The sequence below is a fragment of the Danio rerio genome, chromosome 12 (genome assembly GCF_049306965.1).
Source record: "Danio rerio strain Tuebingen ecotype United States chromosome 12, GRCz12tu, whole genome shotgun sequence".
Lineage (NCBI taxonomy): Eukaryota > Metazoa > Chordata > Actinopteri > Cypriniformes > Danionidae > Danio > Danio rerio.
In genome coordinates, this window is record NC_133187.1 from 27039955 (window position 1) to 27060895 (window position 20941).

General features: G+C 39.0%; 1 protein-coding gene across 8 annotated transcripts in view; it reads left to right on the top strand.

Moving 5' to 3' along the window:
* mta3 (metastasis associated 1 family, member 3) overlaps positions 1–20941 on the top strand; it is a 65030-nt gene that overhangs the window by 34676 nt on the left and 9413 nt on the right. For 5 of the 8 annotated variants that reach the window (XM_073917258.1, XM_073917262.1, XM_073917261.1 and 2 more), the window contains 9 exons: positions 1091–1165; positions 1299–1357; positions 4019–4143; positions 4610–4767; positions 8328–8550; positions 12996–13088; positions 13164–13346; positions 13427–13458; positions 17229–17353. In XM_073917258.1, coding sequence (XP_073773359.1) covers positions 1091–1165; positions 1299–1357; positions 4019–4143; positions 4610–4767; positions 8328–8550; positions 12996–13088; positions 13164–13346; positions 13427–13458; positions 17229–17353 — 1073 coding nt within the window. 8 annotated transcript variants of the gene reach the window in all.

Genomic DNA, 20941 nt, shown 5'->3' on the forward strand with positions numbered 1-20941 from the left:
AATTTGTGTTTTTTGTTGAATTCAAGTCGACTGATTGGCTGGCCTTTTTTACAACTTGATTTTTTTTTTCTCTCTTTCTGAAACCATTTAAGATTTTCCTTGGCTGTGTTTTGGATTATTGTCTTGCTTAAATGTCCACTCAGGTTTCATCTTCTTCATCCTGGTAGAGCAGATTTTGGACTGAAGCAGCTGATATTTTTCCTTGCTTAAGAACTACTGAGAGATTTCATCTGCTGTCTGGGCTTTCACTGCCTTTCTACAGTTACCTTTCTTCATATGTTAAATTTTCCATTTCATTTTATTATACATAACTTAATTTGCAAACAAATTAATATTGTTTTCTTTGCATATATGGAGTTATTTGGTTTTTACCAACATCTGAGGAAAATTTCTAGATGACAGCACCTTTAGAAAATATGTTTTCTGAGGAAAAGGGTAACATGTTGAATTATTATTTTCCTCTTTCCATATACATATTATATAAAGTTTACAGGATAAGTTTTCTTTTCAAAAAATATGCTGAAAACATACCACCTGGGGGAAGATGACCGTTTTAATAAAGAGAAATGCTATGTATGTATGTATATATTGAATAATGAATTTAACAACTTAAACGTAACTGTTTAAAATACTGTACAAACGGATTCATAGAGAAGATCCATACTTCGATTCCCATCATTATTCAATACTGGGTTCAGAAACCTTAAAAGCAGCAGAGAAACAGACACTAAAATACATAGCAGCACCTCAGGATGTTAATCTAAATGTTCTTCATAACACCAGCTGTCGGCACTGAACACCTCTGTGTTCATTTTTATACACCGCTCACCCTCGCATAGATGCTGGCCAAAAGTGGGGGCTCAGCCAGTTTTATATTAAGATTTCTTAAATTCTTTGCGACTGGTTTCATGCACGTTTGGTTGCGCTCAGCAGGTGCTCATGAATAATCATGCACGTCTGCATGTGATTCCAGACATACCACGCTCAGAATAAATATCCCATAAATTCCATCCTCTCAAAAAAGCTGTATGATAAGTGCCACATTGCCTCACAGCCTTTCTGACGTTTTAAATGACCTGCTTTATTTCAGCTTCCCTGGAAGTCGCTGACCAGCATCATTGAGTATTATTACATGTGGAAAACCACAGACAGATACGTTCAGCAGGTGAGCAGCATTTTCACATGACCGAAGAAGTTATTGTTTTTTTTTGAAGCAACCTTAATTATCTGGAATTGTATTTCTTTGTTCTGACCGTCTTTCATCTTGCTTCGTGCTGAATGTTTATCATTATGTACAGAAACGACTGAAGGCAGCTGAAGCAGAGAGCAAACTGAAGCAAGTCTACATCCCTACATAGTGAGTATGGACAAAAAAACATCTTCACATGAAAATTAGTTTCGACTTCCCGCCCAACGTAACAAGGGGGCGGAGCCAAGAGCTCCCCCGCTCTGTGTTTGGCAACAGACAGGCAGACAGAGAGAACCAACATGAGTGAGAGGACAAGCATTCAGCTGTACATGTACGACTCGGACACAGACCAAGCAGAGAGTACAAAATCATTTGTGTCTTTGTATAGTTTTAAAGCCAACTGTGTGCTAGTTTAAAGTTCCGAGCTTGTACACCAAAACTAATAACCACGCACAATGAATTAACTTTGACTGAGGCACCAGATGCGCTGCTCAGAGCCACGACACAGCACACCAGACACGCACATTCACATGTTATTGAAAATGAAACATGTTCAGATGGTGCTCTGTGGCGCGGCAGAAATATAAAGTGTCCCGAATTGTGGCTTGCTGCCGCCAACAGAAACCTGTGTTTAGGATTCTAAAATGCATGGCGCTGCGTGGCACTTCTAATGTGCGATCTGCAGGCAAGTTCGTTGTTTTATTTCCAATGGATGGACACGCACATGAGGCAACCTGCTCGCACTTTCCAGCTGCACCTAGTTAAGATCACAGGGAGCTTCTGTGACTGCGAGAAATGCAAACAGCTGAAGTGTAAGCTAGACGTAATGAAAGTACATGTTTGCAAACGTACCTACAAACAAAATAACTTGCAAACAATAATTCCGATAACAGTGATCATGTGGTGAATGCTGATCTTGTGTTGAGCCTTACATCTGAAAAAAGAGCAAGGGTGTTCCTTTAGTGACATCGCTATGACTCACGCTGAAAATGGCGGACGTGAAACAACAAACTGAGGATATGGTGATGCGCGCCTGTTAATCAATATTGGTGGGCGGGGGTACCGCACTCCTACGTCAAGTTGCGGTCGATTTGAAAACCGCTCCAATTGGTCCACCGTTTTTATGTTGTTAAATTGGGGGGGAAAAAAGGACTGGGTGTGTTTAAATCACCTCAATATGACGATCTGTACACTATACTTACACACGCCTGTCCAAACAGCTTGAAAAGTAGATTTTTCACCATAGGTGCCCTTTAAGGCTAAAAGTAGCTTCTAACTTGCAAATTTCGGAGAACATTGTTAAAATAATGGATGTGTCAGTCCTAGTTTATTGACTCTGTTAATCTAAGAGTGTTTCATAAGTGTTTTAGCACTAAAATAGCTCCTCAATCAGTGAAACATTAGGAACAATGAAGAGGACTCTTTAATCACCAACTGTCATAAAATGGTTGTTGCCTGCAATCTGCATAGAACAGAACACATTTGATCACAATGGGCTTGTAAGAAGTTCTCACCTTAATCATAGAGCGATTCTTATATGGTAAGAAATGGGTTTTCTAAATTGTTTTACATTTCAAATTGCACAAAAAGGACCAAAGCATTCAAGCAAATTTATGTTCTGTTAATGGAATTTTTTAGCAAACCTCCTAATTCCTGCAGCACAATTGCTTTGAGTGTCTAAAGTGGTGGATCTGTTCGGCGAAATATTTGACTGTGTGTCACTGCATCTTAATTGACTAAAACTATATAACTAGAGAAATCTCCACTGTGCTGAGCGAGAGCGCTTCTCTACTGAACAGTGCATCATCAATGACGTAAGTGTGCCCAGGCCCGAATGTAATGTGAGTGTGGGCCCCCGAGGGAGACGGGAGGGGGAACAAGCGTGCTTTGGCCCGGTTCAAGGCAACTGTACATAGTGTGAGTACGCCCTTATAAGCATCAAAAGTTGTGGATCTGTTTGGCAAAATATTAGACTGCATGTTACTGCATCCCAATTGACTACAACAATATAACTGAAGCAATCTCTACTGTGCTGAGCGAGAGCACTTCTCTTCCTGTTAAACTGAAGAGTCACATCATCAATGAAGTACGCGTGCTCAGGATCGAAAGGCAAAATGCAGTGTGAGTGCAGGCCATCTAGGGTAGGGGTGCAATCGCTCTTTGGCATGGTTTAAGGCAACTGTAACGAGTGTAAGTAGAACCTTAGTCTGTATTTTAAAATCTTTGTTTGAATATGGCAACATAATATTGCACCCTACGAAGTTTCCATGAATAAATCTCTGACTGAAACTCCTCCCCTCCTCTATCAGCCAGTCACTGTGTTATTATGCTAACATTATCAATCATAGCAACAAGGTCAACCGGGCCCTTACTTTTAGCTTAAAGCTTCAATTTAATCCTTAGTAAACATTTGTGGAAAAAAAATTGACAACAGGTTTTAAGAGAAACTCCTTTCCCTTAATGTTTTACTGCTGTTCAGAACCAAAACAAAAATGATTTTTTTTTTAATTTTTTTTTTTAGCTTGTCAATGAGCATAAGGCCAATCTTACACTGCAATAGTGGCACAAAAGTCAGAGGAGCCATTACTGTTTATTGTATCCCGGAGGTGGCATGAGTGCATTTACACAGCAATTACAACTAAAATCTTCAAGATGTCTGCTAATATTTTTTTATTTAAAAGTAAAGGAAATTATGGGAAATGTTACATTTAATTGATACATAAAACAAATGAAAATGTGGTGATATTTATTTTTTTCCATGGTTGGAAAAGAGTGTGTTATTTGTTTTTTTATAGTGTACGTAAATGTTATTTTCTTTTTGCCTCACAGCAATAAACCCAACCCAAACCAGATCTCTGTCAGCAATGGCAAGATGGCAACAGTGAACGGTGCAGCAGCAGGCACAGGCAGTTTCCACACAGCTGGAGGGGGCCGCGCATGCGAGAGCTGTTTTGGTGAGGAAAGGACCCTCTTCACCTAATTACAGTCAACACAGCCATCCAATCAATTCTCTGCTTCTCCCGGAGGACGTGTCACGCCTCTTGTAATCAATGGGGCTGCACACTGCATTTTCACCCTTTTATCTTCCAATCGGATCAATCAGAGCTGCCGCATCACAATCTATGTGAACAGCAATGATTAGTCTGGGTCAATATTACTTTTTAGTAATGAACTCTCAGTTGGGCGCATGAAAATGATTATTCCTCTCTACACATAATCCTTTCATTGTGTTGTATGCCATGTTTCTTTTCAGTCTGAAATTATATTTTCACAAAGGCTGAGTTTTCCGTCAGACATACTTGGTAATACAGAATTAATTGAATTGGTAGGAGATTTTGTTGGAAAAAAAAGAGACCCATTAGGTGTAATTAGATTTGTAGTTTGTTTCTGAAGGATTTATTTGTTGTTGTTTGTTGACAGCTGTACAGTCTGCTCAGTGGTACTCCTGGGGTCCTCCTAATATGCAGTGTCGCCTGTGTGTTTCCTGTTGGATGTACTGGAAGAAGTACGGTGGCTTGAAGATGCCAAGCAGAGCTGAGGGGGCAGAGGAAAAAACACCTCCAAGCCCTGCACCTAACGTAAGTAACTGTTTATACAGTATCTTTTTACCCCAAATTTGTGCAAGCCACTGTGTATATGCAATAGTTTTTGGCAACTATCAGATTTATTGTTTAAACCAGGGTATAATGAAGAAAAATGATTAAATTTTGTTCTGCATCTGAATATCAAAATCATATATAAGACTGATGCTGTGTTCATGCCGAATGCAGCAGGAGCAAATAAATTTCGCTATTTGCCCATAAATAGATACTTGAACATTTTGAGTTTTGTGCGTCAAATTCACTTCACAGTAGATGCGGATTCGCCTCATGGCCAGGGCTTCTCTCTGCCCGGTGACTCTAGCTTTATTGCTAAATGGCTAACATGGATTTTATTGAGATGGTAGCTGTGCGTTTTTGCAGGGTTCATACGGTCATGGAAAACCTGGAAAAGTCATGCCATTTTTCCAGGCCTGGAAAAGTTTTGAGAAAGACAGAAAAACCCACAAGTTTTAGGAAAAGTCATTGAAATTAAATTTCATATCTTCTATTGGTCTCACACAATCACCTGATGTGATTTCAGTGGTAAGAACTCACCAAGCTTGAACTTTCGAATACAATGAAATGCAAAACTTATCGCACATGCTTGAGTTTTTTGTCTGCCGCATTTACATGCCTATGAATGGAAGTTTATAGAGCGAAAAGTGCAGTGTGATCGTGGCTTTTTATTAGAAGTAGTTTTACCTACTATTACTACTTTAACAAACTATTAAGATAATCTTAAATTAGTTTGTTAAATGTCTGTGTATTAGAATGGAGGTTAGTTGTTTTTACTTTTTTCTTTTTTTTTTCTTGGCCAAAAACACTCTCATTATTAGTGCTGTGTAAGCATTATCTATTTTAAATAGACATAAAAATAAATTTAAACTATTGCGTGTTTTATGATATACTGTAATAAATTCAAACGTTTCTTATGATTTACCATGTGTATGTAGACTTTACATGAAACATTAAGTCATGGAATTTTTGTAGTAAAAATGTGTTTGAATCCTGTTTATGTGCTTTAGGGAGGCTGAAAAACAGCATATATTTGTTTGGCGCCGTGTCTAAGTCCACTAGATATTTCAGAGGTGTACCCAGCTCTGTGAGATCCTATACTCCTTCAGAAACTATACCTGGATCCTGGAGGCTTTCAGCAGTGCTTCAGACTGAGCCGAGCCCAGTTTGCTGAGCAGTTGTCCGGTGTTGGCAAGAGGATATCTCCTCGGGACACCAACAACAGGCACTATGTCATAATAATGCCCCTACAAAGGCAAGCTCATGATTGGTTATTCGCGTGGTGCGAATGTCTGCTGAAGTTCAGATCTTCCAACTCAAGTGATTTGTTTATAAAACGATCGATTTGTGGCACGTCAATCACGTGAATCGCGCCACTGGATGTCTTTTCACGACTTAACTTTTAAATCACTCAAGCTTGACCCCTCATCCGCGTCTGGTGTGAATGCAGCATCACAGTCATGAAATGGTCTCCACAGTGTCCAGACCTTAATTTTAAGGCATTATAGGATAACCTGGAAAGAGAGTAAACAGTAAAACAATAATGATGCCTACATTTACAAACATATATACAAAATGCTGAAAGAAGCAGGTGGTCTATCAAAAAAGTTTTAAAGTGCTTTTAGCACAGGGATCACATAATTTCACCAGCCATTTTGTTCAGAATTTTTCATTCTATTAAAAAAAATTGTGTACAAAACTAACGCAAGGAAGAGAACAAAACATAAATATGGATGATCATGACAACTGCTAAAACACCAGGGACCTCGTGTATCAACGCTGCCTATGCACAAAAGCTTTGCGTACGGCAAATTTCACGCTCCCGTTTGGATTTACTAACGATGAAATAAGCGTGAGTATGCATTGGTCCATGCCAACTTCATGTCTGGCGGACGTGCATTTCGTGTGTGGGTTTGTTTTTTTCCATTGGCGACTCCTTGAGGCAATTATGTTAAATTGCACACTACAAAGTATGCTTGAGCCATGCAGAGGCAGCTGTATGGGACCGGATCATCTGCATGTTCAGCAGGTATATAAGGTTTCTATACCATGCAGTTGACCATCCAAACATTAAAGCGCAATTTACAGCGATCGCCGCTTTTCCCAATGTAATCGGAGCGATCGACTGCACGCACATTGCTATAAAGGCGAAATCTGAAGACGAATTTGCATACGTGAATCGGAAACATTTCCATTCAATAAATGTATTATGTTAAGCGCATTTGAGCATCACATATTATTTGCACACACACTTATTAATGATTCCTCCTTGTCTTCCTCGTGATGAAGAGTAGGCAAAATCTGATATCTAGTAGGGGAAAGAAGAAGAATGAGTTCATCAGGTGCTGGATTCAAACCGGGTTCATGATTGATATTGTCAAAACATGTTGCCGTGTGCTTTACGAGCTACGCCACTTAAGCTGCTGATGTCCGCTCTCTTTAGTTTTGTTGTCTCTGTCAAACAGGCGGGAATTGGGAATTACTCTATTTGCACTTGCCTAAAAAGTCACTACAAAATTTTACACCTTTACATGGGACCATTTCTTTTTTTAATTCACTTTCAGTGTTCAGACCCCATTGCGTTAACCACGTCAGCTAAACTCTCCCTATTCAATTTTTTTTTTTTTCGTTATTAATTCTGGAGGACAAACTTGCAAATAACGTCATTTTTCTCCAATCTACCTCTGATAGGAGCATCTCCAATTCACATTCTGTCCAAAGTTTCTCTTTTTGCTTGATTTTGCCATTGCTTTTTCCTTTGGTTTTGCCAAAGTACAGTCATTACCATATTTATTAGGGGGAGGAGGCAGGGAGGGGTTTTGCGCTCATGCACGTGCGCTCAGATTAATGTTAATTCGGATATACAAAGAGAATATGCGTGGGATTCGCGTACGCAGTGTTCCATACATCTGAATTTTTTACTGCGTACGCACATTTACAGCTTTGTTTGCAATGTTTTTAGTATAAATTCAACGCAAGTCTTCGTGCATGAGGCCCCAGAGCTTTTACACAATATGTAAGAAAAGCGTCATCTGTAATTAGCCAGTCATAATCAGCTATTTCAGGATTTTTTCTGCTGTAAAGCTGATTAATTTTCATTGTTATTGAAATTATGAAAATCAGTACTATTAACTTTGAAGTTATTTGTTACCATTAATAATAATAATAATAATAAATAATATTGAAATTACTTACTTTTTGGTCTTTGTTACAGCATTTATTTTTATTTAAAACTGTCAAGTTATGTTATCTGTGAATTAAGCCACTCCAAGACACTAAAAACACACTTATTGTGAGCTGCTTAGTTAAAAAGATCAGTGCTGCACATAGCATTAAAAATTTATAGAGTATAATTACAGTGCAATGTCTTGTGCTTTAACAATTGGGAAAAACTGTAATGCATTCTCAGATATTTTAAGATGAATATAAGCTACCTTACAAGTACTTTCTGAAAATTGTCCTCCTTGTATTTCCCTGTTCTGATACTCTTGCTGTTGTTTTTCCAATATCAATCCAACATTTCCTCACCTGTCTCCTCACAGGAATCACGTTCTCGTGGCCACTGTGCCCGTCAGTCTTCCCACATGGTCCCCATCCGGAACAGTGGTAGCCCAAAATCCTCCATGAAGACCAAGCAGGCGTTCCTCCTGCAGGCAACGCGCCTCACCAAGCTGGCGCGTCACATGTGCCGCGATCTCATCAGGCTGCGCCGGGCCGCGCGCCGCCCCTTTGTGCCCATTAACTGTGGTGCCATAAAGGCGGAGTGTAAGAGCTCTTTAAATTCCTAACTTCAGCGTCGCGTACAAACACACACACATCCCACATTGTCCCACCCGCTCTGTTCCCCGACCACACCTGTCCACATCTCGCTGTCATCCCCCCCCTCCCTCCATCTTCCTGTCTTGTACTGTTTTTATTATTATAATTATTGCTATTATATTTTATTTTGTTTTTTGTATTCTCCCCACCCCATTTCCAATAAAGACTGCCTGTCCTCCATATTTTGCGTTTCAATCATCTTTTCAGTTCAGATTCACTTTCTTTCCCCCCACATTTAATTGACTTGGTTTAAGGGTGTCATGAGGGCTGTTTAAATTTGACAAGAACATTTTTAGCACTTCTCTCAGTTTGTTGAAGAGAGATTTTTTATGCGCGCACTACACACACACACATACACACAAATGCCCTATTATGCTTGCTTCACCTTAAATTGTAATTATACTTGAATTGCATATCATAGTCTGAGCCTTATATTTATTAAAGCTTCAGAAAGACTTGACTGTACATATAATGAAAGCTATATTTTGCACACTGTGATACTGATATTCAAGATTGACAGTAGGTTTACTTTTTTCTTCTTAAAAAATAATCTGTTTTACATTTTCCTCCCTTAATATTGTTTCCTGCACTCATATTATTTTATCACGACTATGAAAGACGAAGGAATATGTTTTAGTGGGTTTTATAGGCATATTTAGGGAATGTTTAAAGAACTTGATTCATGAATTTGGTTTTAGAGTTGGATTGGCACAAGATTTTAAAGTGTTAAAGTCAAAACATACATGTTTTATATCTGAATAGTTTGTGAATAGGTTTTGCACTCCTCAAAAAGCCTTAATGGCCTTTAATGGCAAGAGGTTGAAGGTTTCGTTGTTGGGATGTTCTCAGGATAGATACAGGCAGACAGATCTCCTTGCTTTTGCACAGAATAAACACCCTCTAATGTTGATGTGGGATTTTTTTCAAAGTCTTTTTTTTTGTAATGGTACATGGCATCATTTATGGTAAAAGAACTGTCCAAGGGAGAATAATCAATAAAAATTTGCCTCCAGAATTTAAAAAATTGGTTAATGTTTGTGTATTGATGCTTCAACTATAATTTGAGCTTTTTATTTGGTTGCGCTTTGCTTTTTGTTAACACTGAACTGCCTTAAAGAGTTTTACCACTGATTATACCCAGGAGAGCATTAATGTCTCTAAGAGAGGAATATGTCTTTATTTCATTAAGGGAGACTGCTGTACAACACAATATTTCATGAACTACTATGTAGAATAGCTAATTGAATTGCTATTATGTGTGCAACCAATCAATCATTCGGTAGCTAACATTGACAAGCTGCTCAGAGTGCATGCATGTAAATAATTAAATGATGAAGTGTTGGTTAACAACTAACTCTTCAAGAGTGTTTTTCTGTAAAGCAAGGATGATGGACAGTCTCATTATTGGTACAGTTTATGGCCTAATTAATTATGTTGGAAGGCATCATTTATGAAATATGAAGTCATGCCGTTGGAACAGGGATAGACAAGTCGTTCTCTTATTTATGAGTGCTGATGTTTAAAACCTGAAGTTCAAGAGTTTGCACACTAGTATGTCATTTGTCAAATTGCCAATTTAAAATGCTGATGGAGTTGGTCAATGGTCAAGTAATTGATTGGGACTTTGTGCCTTAGGAAGTGTTATGTTGGCACAAATAGAAGAAATGGCCCTCAAGGCAGGTTCAAAAGAAATCATCTGCAATGATGCCAATAATTTAAAGGTTCTCAAATGGTTACCATTTAATTATTTGGCATGTGGTTGGTGTTAATTAGGGTTGTCCAACCTTGCTCCTGAAAGGCTTAAATCCATTACCTACCATTATAGTTGCACAGAAACATTCTAAGGTCCAATATGTGCTACCGTAAACCACAGTCCACACTTTGTCTCTTTAAAAATATAAAGCAATGAATATGACAACTTGGAGTCTTATGGACTCAATAGTCTGATTTCACATGGCCGCCATTTTTAAAGCAAAATCTAGTTCAAAATCAAAAATCAAAATCAAATCCTGCGGTGGGAAGAAACCTGGAAGTTTCGCCTGGCTGTATATCTTATCTGCGAAAAGAAAGTGAAAAATGTATTATTTCTCCACCTTTCGAGTGACCCAACGGTCCATTCTGAATTGATAGTGAAAATAAAAAAGGGACTTCAGACCTAATTTTCAGCTAAGCTAAGAGAAATGGCTACAGTTTGCTAACGTTATCTTTCCCAAACAAACGTTTTAGATGCCATTTATCAAACTCAAATTAATAAACGATTCTTTCACTATATTAGACTTGTCACGATACTGAATTTCAGGACCAATCGCTACTGAAATAAAAAAAAGTAAATTTCCTGCTAACATTTAAGCGCTCGTTCTTAAACACAGCTGATTTGCCATTGTGTTGACCAGTGCTCAACAGAAATTGCTGTGTTTGGCCTTGAAGGTCATCAGTTCACTTCATCGATGTTTTGCCAAATGCAAACACAAACGAGCAATCTGCTGATGACTCGACTGATCTTCATGGCTTTAAAATGCTCCAGTGTCGGTGTATCTGAGCGTTGAACTGATGACCCTCACGGCCAATCACAGTCATTTCTGTTGAGTACTGGTGAATACAATGGCAAATTAGCAGTGTTTAGGAACGCACTCAACTGCGCTTAAATGTTAGTGGGAAATGGATGTTTTTAAAACTTCAGTACCAGGAAAACACTATAGAGAGTGTGCTATAGAGGATTGGATTGTTTTATCACTCACCTGGTTACACATCCCCACTGTGTTTACCTGGTCTCTAAGGTAAATCATCAGGGGCGATCTTGATTAAAAGAAGACCTTAACTAATCGGTGTTAAAGCTAAACTCTGCAGTGCAATGGTCCTCCAGAAACCAGTTTGGACACCACCAATGCTAATCAATTAAATGCTGAGTTTGATCTCATATACTTTTTAAGTTTTTTTTTCAAATACATCAGACTACATACCCAAAATATGCAACACACTTTCAATCAAACCCAAAGAGGAAGTTACAGACCATGGTAGCCAGGCTTTGCTCAGAGGAGAGCAGTTCCCTCTTGACAGGCACTTGTAAATAGGTCAGTTTTACAGGGAGAGCTCATATCAACAGGGAAAGGGAGCGAGTCACTTGCTCTGCGTTTGTCCAATCAGAAGTTTTCAGCTTCTTTTTTTTTTTTTCTGCATCGTCCCCTCCCATCATGCGAAAACTCCATTCTATGCTTCCATTTCACCTCTGTCTCCACCCCAGACACGTCTGTATGTATCCCCAGCCATAAGAAGTTGTTCTGACATCTGTGTCCTGACGCACGAGGGACCTGGGTTGGGGGCATGCTGTTTGGTTTGTCTCTCTTTTATTTTTCTTTGTTTGAATGTCTTGTGGGCAACCAAAACACAAATAAAACCATGGCTGAAACCATCCTATCTGAGTCCTTGTAGTTTCATGTGTCTCGTGTACCTGTCCATCACTCTGTTGCACGCACTCCGACAGGCCGAGCCGAGCGGCAATCATGTGAAATCTCTGACAGCATGAGCTCCATCGGCTCCTGCCGTGCCTTCATAACTTGTTGACATGCACACACTCATGAGAAAGCTGCCGTGAATGCAACATTGCATTTGTTTTCCTCTTTCCAACCTCATTTAACATGCTGGCTGACCAGGTTATGTTCAACATCTTGCCTGCCCATCAGAGACTATGCATGACAATAATCAGGTTTACAACGTTGAAATGTAACGTGCAAATGAGACAATGAATTATGGGGGTTTAATACAACTCGGAGGTGAAGAATACAGTTTGTTTTACACGTTGAAGTTGGAGAAAACATCGTCTCAGCACTTCCCCAAAGGCACAGGTTTCATTCAATTTAAAGAATGGATTTTGTGTCAGTAGATAATGCATCACCCAATTCAACTCCTTTTTTTCCACATTCGATATAAATTGTTGAAGAGGTAATGAATTGAAGTTATATCGGTACATCTTCAAGACTGTTTCTCTCCAGGTTTGCCAAGACAACAAGAAGAACTGCTTGAAGAGAACAGGTTTAAACAACTTCCGACACCTCTGGACTTTTAATGAATTTTAAGGCAAAGTTGGAGAGATTTTAATGGGTTCAATGTGGTCCGATCAATGTTCTGGAGTTCAGCTGCAAGAAATATGTTCACTAGGGCTGAAAGAATGAACAGTGTAACAAATGAGATTTGACTCTGCCTGCTGCTTCCATGAAAATCGTTGTCCGGTCAGAAAGATTTGTCACCGCAGGGTTGGTGTTACGCTGCAACATCCATCAAGCCAGCCTGTTCAGAATGCCTCATGTTGGTGTCTAAGTGTGAATGTCTCTTTCATGCTCTTTGACTTGCTTCTATCTCCGTTTGTCTGTTCTGTACTGCTGGTTGATAAATAGATATGATCCGGGTGTCCGAGGGCATGACAGGGAGACCTTTGAAGCCCAAATCTGCTCCAAGGAGCACCCTGACCAGCGTCTTGCAGTATCTTGGTGAGCGACAAGAGATCTGATTTGTCTCCACTGAGTTGTACCTCTCAGATCACAGTGAATCTTCTGTCATTTCAGAGTCCCGTCCAGCAACTCATGTTCAACGGCCTCATCGCACCCCTGGCCTACAGGTGCAGCCTCCACGACGCCTGCTTTCTTCTCTTCCAAGTCATGGCCCGCTTGGAATGTTGGGAAAACGAAGCTACCATCACCACAGCAGGGTTGAATCTGCAGAAAGGAGGGCTGGTGCTACAGGACAAGGTGGGTTTACTGTTAAAATGGAAACTAAAATGGAAAGAAAATGTGTAGATTTCTTACTACATACCTCTTTTTTGTCGTAGAAAATCCAGCTCATATTGTGGGGCCCATTCTGGTAAGTATCAGACTTTATTTATTGGTAACATTGGGATTGACTGAAGCCAGTTTCTGGAATTTGCTGGTGCTTTTTATTTCTCTTAAAATTGAAAGGTTACATATTAGATAACATCTTACTGGCTTTTGTGTTGTAACCAGGCAACAAGGCCACAGAATGATCGTTTGTGGGAACATCATAGCATGTTGAGGACATGACATGGTAGCTCGTGACCACAAGATCTTAGAGTAGGAACATATTCACATCCAGAGCAATCAGAACAGGCAGGAAATTGCCAGGGCCCCTTATTTTGAGGGTGCCCCCTTGGGATTAGCATTGTGCCTAGAGGGGTAATAAATGGTAATTCTACTCAGGGGGACCCACCCTGGAATGTGATCATACTGTACCAAGAGGGAAGGAATATTTGTATCGTAGGGGAACCACCCTTGTCCAGAAGTCATGGCCTTAAGTTGTTAAAGAAACATGGGTTTTGCAACTGTGGAGGAAACAGGGATAGAGTGCTAAGGGGCAAAATGTTTTTTGGCTCAATTTAATTCAATTCATGCTTATTTCTATAGCGCTTTTCCAATGTAGATTGTGTCAAAGCAGCTTAACATAGAAGTTCTAGTAAATTATCAGTCCAGTTTTCAGAATTGAAGTTTAGTTTAGTTCAGTGAAGTTAAAATTTCTCTGCTTAAAGTCCAAACAATGAAGAGCAAATCCAACAATGTGCACCTCCACAAATCTCAAACCAAGCAAGCCATTGGCGAGGAACAAACTTCACCAATTGACGAAAGTGAAGTAAAAAACCTTGAGAGAAATCAGGCTCAATTGGGCACGACCATTTCTTCTCTGGTCAAACGACCAATGCAGAGTCTAGGCACCGGAGGCTGGACAATGCTGGACATTCATCATGGAGAAGCTGCAGGTGTGAGTGGGTCACCGGCGGGTGATCAGGCTGGCCCATGGGATCAGTGCGAAGACTCGTCTGTCACTGTGGTCTTTCAGTCTCATGCTCTTCACTCCTCCATGACTGCCACAGGGTTCCGCTGTAAATTTCTACCACAGAGCAACCCTGCCTGAACACAGGTCCTTTGCAACCCCCAAAATTAAAGGACCAACCCCCACACCCTCACATTCCTTAGCCGTCACAAAATGATGTCATTGCCACAAGTTAATATGTCATGGCCTCAACATGCTATGGCATTCCCACAAATTAATATGTCCTGGACATAGACTATTCCCACAAGTTATAATGTTGTTTCTACAGCAAAACTAAATAAAAAAAAACATGTCTCCTCCTACACACCATCTTTTTGTGTTGCTCAGTTTTATGGGTGCTGTACTTGTCCCACTACATAGACTGAAGCAGGAAAGTCTCTAGATATTACCTCTGTTTTCATCGAGCTGGGAGATAATAACTCACTGGCATTTGTATTGCTGAGAAAAAGAGAGAGTTCATCTTATAACATATTCAGATTCAGATACTGTTGATGATGTGAATTGCTTCAGGTGACAGCTTCAATCTCCAGCTTCGGCGGTTTCCCACAGATTATTGCAGATGGATAAAATGGAAATGAGGAGTGAGGGACACCAAAACAAACTCAAAGGCAGCCGCTGTTTGTGACACGAGATGAATAATGTAAATATAGTGGATGGATCTTCACCTCATTTTTGGCCTGTCACTTTTAAAAGGGAAGAATATTAGAAGTTGCTTTATTATCTGCTGTTTATCACTGAAGATATTATTTTTATTTGACATGCAGGACCAGGCATATTTATTTAAGTTCTAGGTTGGGTTTCAGAGGAAAAACACCCAATATTGGACAACTGGGCTGTTATTAAGACTTTGTGCCTTTTGCGATATCAAAGTAACTAGAGTTCACTTTTTATTGTGGTAATAATGAAGGCCTCGATATACTTAAAGTTCTTTTGAGAGCTGAAATAAGTTTGAAAAGGCTGAGTGTTGGTATACTTTTTTCAGCAAGGATGTAAACGTGTCACTCTGCTCGTATGTACCTATATACACAACAACAATGACTGTAAATTACAAACATCTGGCAAACAGCGTTCTCTAGCCTCTTGCACATGGGATGAGATTCCCAGAAGTGCAGCTTTCTTTGCATTGTTTTTTATTACCCATGAGTCTAAATGGCTCCGCTGTGTACACTGATAAAAAACAATGTTTAATTAAAGAGGGTTCCCACACATCCAGGAAAGCCTGTAAATGTGAGTGTTGTATTCATAGAAATTGATAGAAGAGGCCAAATGTTGTCGGTGCCAGTAGCCTAGTAGTTAAGTGCGGCAACATATCACCCTGGTGCTCACGGTGACCTGAGTTCAACTCCCAGCTCTAGGTCCTTTGCTAATCTTTCCCCTCTTTCTGCTCCCGACAATTTCCTGTCAATTCTCTGCAGTATTCTATTCATCCAAGGTTTAAAAATCTCAAAAAAACATCATTAAAGAAATGACCAAATGTTCTGGAAATCATTCTTGTTATTTATTTATTTTTTGTAAACCTCTGAGGTTCCCCGTTCGTGACCAACTCCAGTCTTAAATGACCTGAAAAAAGCTACTGGAAATGTATTGGAATATGATTTTCTAAAAAGAGCAAGAAGATTTGGCATGATGTCAAAGAAGGCATAGTTTTAGAACACATCCTCCAGTTCCCTAATTGCCACAGAACAATGAAAGATCAATAATGTTTGGGAGCCAAAAAGTTTGCATTGGTGAGTGGTTCCAAACTGCTTAAATTAACTCGTAATGAGATTTGTTTCAGCAATTTTGTTAAAAATTACATCATTTCAGTTTGTTCTTCAACTTCGTTTGAAGAAACTTGCAGTTTGCCGTCTGGACAGTTACATTTCCCCACTTTGTAAAAGCCCCTCGATCTTTCTCTGCGTTTTATGGCAAGCTTTCTAATTTTGGCCTGCACTTCTTCAAGTGAATTCCTATCCCCCTGATCTCTCACTTGATAAACACTGGCTGTTTCTCAATTCCAAAAAGGCAGATAAAGGACTTGCGTTCTTCTGAATACCAACTTTGCCTGGTCACCTCGGAAGAACAAACTCATGAGACCGCAAGAACACACCACGTCCTGTAAGAAATGAGCCGCTGCGTTCTTCCTGATGGTCACATGACCTTCACATATTTTTAACGAAAAACTATTTAAACATTACAGCATTCATACAACGATTTTTTTCCCAAACATATTTTAATAAGATTTTAAGAGTAATTTTTACTTTCACTCTTTTATTTAGGGAAACTCCTGAGATCAATAAGTTATATCTTTGAACTTTAATAATAAATCTATATAAAATGCTGCACTTTCCACCTCCTTTATTCTGTCGCAATAACTTCTGGAACTTCTAGAGTGAGTTCTGAGCTCAAGTCTGCATCTGTGCATCCTCAATACCAAGAACGCATCTGGGAACTTTTCACGAACCCTCTGTCTTGCAGTCTTGAGTTTTGGTACTGAACTTTGGCGGTTCAGGATGCTGTTACACATGCACGAGGACGCAAGATCGCTGAAGAACGCAAATTGAGAAGCAACCACTCTCTCTGGATCAGCCTGCTACAATAGCCACACTCTATTGGTCAAAATGATTGACACATTTAAGTAGACTGCTCACAATATTTGTATGGTGCTCAGAAATTCTCAGCGTTTACGTGTTTAAGGCAGATAAACCCCATGTTAACTGTAGTGAATTAACAACAAACTGGGTTAAGAGGTTATTTTAAGATAAAAACCCACTTCGCCTTTAAGAGTCCCATCTCTTCTCTTTTTTCAGCAGCATAATGGGAGCAGCACCGGTGGCTCCAGCCTTCGTGGCAGTGGCTTGATGCTCCGTAAGAGACGACCCAACTGGATCGATGCTCCTGATGACAGCTTCTTCCTGGTTTCCCGAGAGACGAGGTGTGCAAACCAACCTCGTTGACCATTTTGGCATTATTTCCCATGGCATCGCACTCCTCAAAGCCAAACTTGTCGTGCCTTTTGTGCGCACTCATATAGTTAGCTGTACTCCCACCCGTAGCCTAGAGACAAACGTAATAGAAAACAGCAGGATAGACACACTCCACGTCACAAAGCAGCCCTTACCTTGTTCCTCCATGATTGGCACCTGCAGAGATTATCCTCTGAGATGGCATGACACATCTGATTAAGTTTCCATCATTTTGATTCAACCTTCACCTAGGAGTGACTGATCTTGGTGACAGGATTGGCACATGTGTAATTACTGCATTGGTCATACTCGGTGACACTGATGGGTAAGAGGGTCTAAGCCGGAGTTGTCAATCTAGGAAATGGGCCAGTCAATCCCAGACGTCAGTAACAAAGATCCTATAATTAACGATACCCATGATCCCATTAATCTGTGGTGGCATGGAGAGACAACTGAAAACAAATGATTATTGATGCAGATTGAGGTTAGTTTTTTTATCCACAGAGACTCCACAGGTAACGCAACACTTCACAAACACATCAACACTAACTGTCAAAGTCTGAACACACTTAAATGCTTGAAATTAACCTTCTGGACATCTGGTCTTTCTTGTGTTTTTACGTTTTGTCTGGTTTCCTTTATTTCACTTTTATTGCAGAAAAGCACTTACCCATACTTCCATTTGTGATTCATTTGTAATGATTTGTTTTGTGTTGTGTTTTGTATTTCTTAACTTATTTTGTTCATTTGTTTTTTTTTCAGCTAAAATACAGTATTTTTAAGTTTAAAACATTCAATTTTGTCTGCCTTTGTTTTGTTTAGCTTGTTTGATTTGATTTGAGTTTTGTTTTGGTTTGCTTGTTTTTTTTTAGAGTTTTGTTTGGTGGACAAAAGTAAAATCTAAAAGGGATACAGCTGTGGATACTATTTTTTACATTACTGAGGGGAGTAAGTTAAGGGTTGGGGTAAACATAGACTTTAATCAAGCACAATTTAACAATTTAATCTAATACAATCTTAGACGGCAGCTAGCTATCTAAGCTAAGCAGGGCTGCGCCCATACCTGCATGGGAGACCACATGGGAAAGTCTAGATTGGATACGCGGCCCGCCGGAAGTGCGGTATTCACATTAAAATAGAAGCAATTTTTTATTACACTGTTAACAATAATTAATATATTTACAGTACTGTGACGGTCGGGTTTAGGGTTGGGGTGGGGGTAGGCGTTAAAAATACAATTTATTGGGTAATTTAATAGATATTGTAAATAGTCCTCGGTACTGCTACTGTTTTTACGTTACTGTTATGGTTGGGTTTAAGGTTGGGGTGGGTGTAGACGTCAATAAAGTACAATAAATGGGAAATTAAATAATTAATATAAATAATTCTCATTAACTTCCAGCCGCAACCATATCCGATCTAGCAAGAGTAGTTGTGCATGCTGCAAATGTGACATCATTGCTGTGTTTGTGGAGACTCGCTTTGGGTGCGCGCGACATGATTTTGACTGCCGTAGCACCCTTTTTTTTTCTTTTTGACTCGAGCGAACAGTTCGCATGGCCCTACATTTGATTTAAGTTGAATATGAAACACAGTGAAGATATTTTGTACGAAAAAGGTACACCTGTACAGACATCTTTATGATCCGTCCATGCGTAATCATATGGATTATCAGATGACCAATCATTCTTGGCTAGAAATTACAACAGCAGCGGGAAAAGAGAAAAGTTTTTGTAAAAGTTTAAAAAAACTTGAGTGATAAGTTACAGGTACACAATTACAGAAATATGTTTTTCCAACATTCATAGGTTTTACACTGATGTATATATTACAGTTTTGAATTTAAAACAATTTAATAGTTACAAAACTAAAATAAAGTCACAAATTATTTCTTTAATAACTGGAAAATAATATTTGAACCTATCAGTCTACAATATACTAAAGCCCTGTTTTTTTAGGCTTTATTGGTGATGATAGTCAGGAGTGTCGGAGCATTATTGCTTTTTTAGCATATCAGTAGAGGGCAAAAACTAGCCAGACAGTAAATGTGTGGATCGTTGAGGTTTTATTTTAAAAAGTCTTTAGTTTATAGAATTTTTGAAGTTTTATTTTTTTTGCTTTTTATCTTGCCACAATAAAAAATATACTTGTAGAGTAACGCATGCTCTGTTGTTATTAACATTTTAATAAATTTAAAAGGTGGAACTGTCCGAGATATGAACAAAAGCATATGATGCATCAAACTTTAAATTGAAAAAATCATTAATATTTATAAAAATCCTTATCATTAAAATAATTTATAAAAATAGTTGAAAACTCTTGATATTACGATATTATTGAAATCGCGATAATAAAGATATGACGTAGTTCCAGAAACTTTCTACTTCTCTGTTTATCTGTTTGGTTTTATGGTGGGTTTCTTTTGAACACCCCCTGTCGTTTTATAAAATACCACAATGGCAAACACATCAAGTATAAAAGCCTTGTCCGTTTCGTGAGATGCGCGCGCGCAGTCAGAGGAGGTCAGCGACTTGGCACCAGGCAAAGTATAAATCAGGTCTTTAGTGAGACTAGCAGGGGGCACTCTACCGGCTGTCTGTGTGGGTCCTAATGTCCCAGTATAGTGAAGGGGACTCTATATTGCTCAGTGAGCGCCATCTTTCGGATGAGATGTTAAATAAAGGTCCCAACTCTCTATGGTCTTTAAAAATCCCAGGATGTCCTTCTAAAAAGAGTAACCCTGGCATTCTGGCGAAATTTTATTAATATCATAATTGGCTTCCTAACTATAATTGGCTTCATCACTCTGTCTCCTCTTCACCAATCAGCTGTGTGTGGTTTGCGGTCTAGCGCAATATGGCTGCCATCGCGTCATCCAGGTTGATGCTGCACAGTGGTGGTGGATGAGATTCCCCCAAACAATTTGTAAAAGATTTGTAAAAGGGCTTTGAGTGTCCAAAAAATCTCTATATAAATGTAAGAAATTATTATTATTATTATTATTATTATTATTATTATTATTAATTGCTAATTTAATAAATAATTGAATTATTCTTGTTAATGTTCGTCTGAAGCTGTATCCCTTCTAGTAACAAGTTTTAAGTTGTAAAAATTTCTCCTCTTTTGTTTTGCATTTTGATTGTTTGGTTATGAAGTTTATTTTGGTTTGCCTATTTAGTCTCACTTTTTAGTTTTAGTTTTCAATTCATGTGACATTTGTTTTTCAATACAAAAAAATCATAAAAATAACAGCTGCATCCAAACTTTTCATCGCTAAAATTCATCACAAAGTTCTTTGTGAATGTTCTTTCTTCACTTCCTCATAACAAAGTACAGGCATAACAAAATATTCAGCAGTGTTATTTATACAGGAGATGGACACCACAGCCATCCTCCATCATTTCTCAGTAATACATAAAAGATTAACTGTTATTTGCTCATGAGTCTCAGTCATCTGAAATGAAATATAGAAGGATTAATCGCTGTGGCTCACTTTTTACAAAATACGTAAAACTGCATGAATTTCACACATCCACATGCTAATGACTGACATCCCT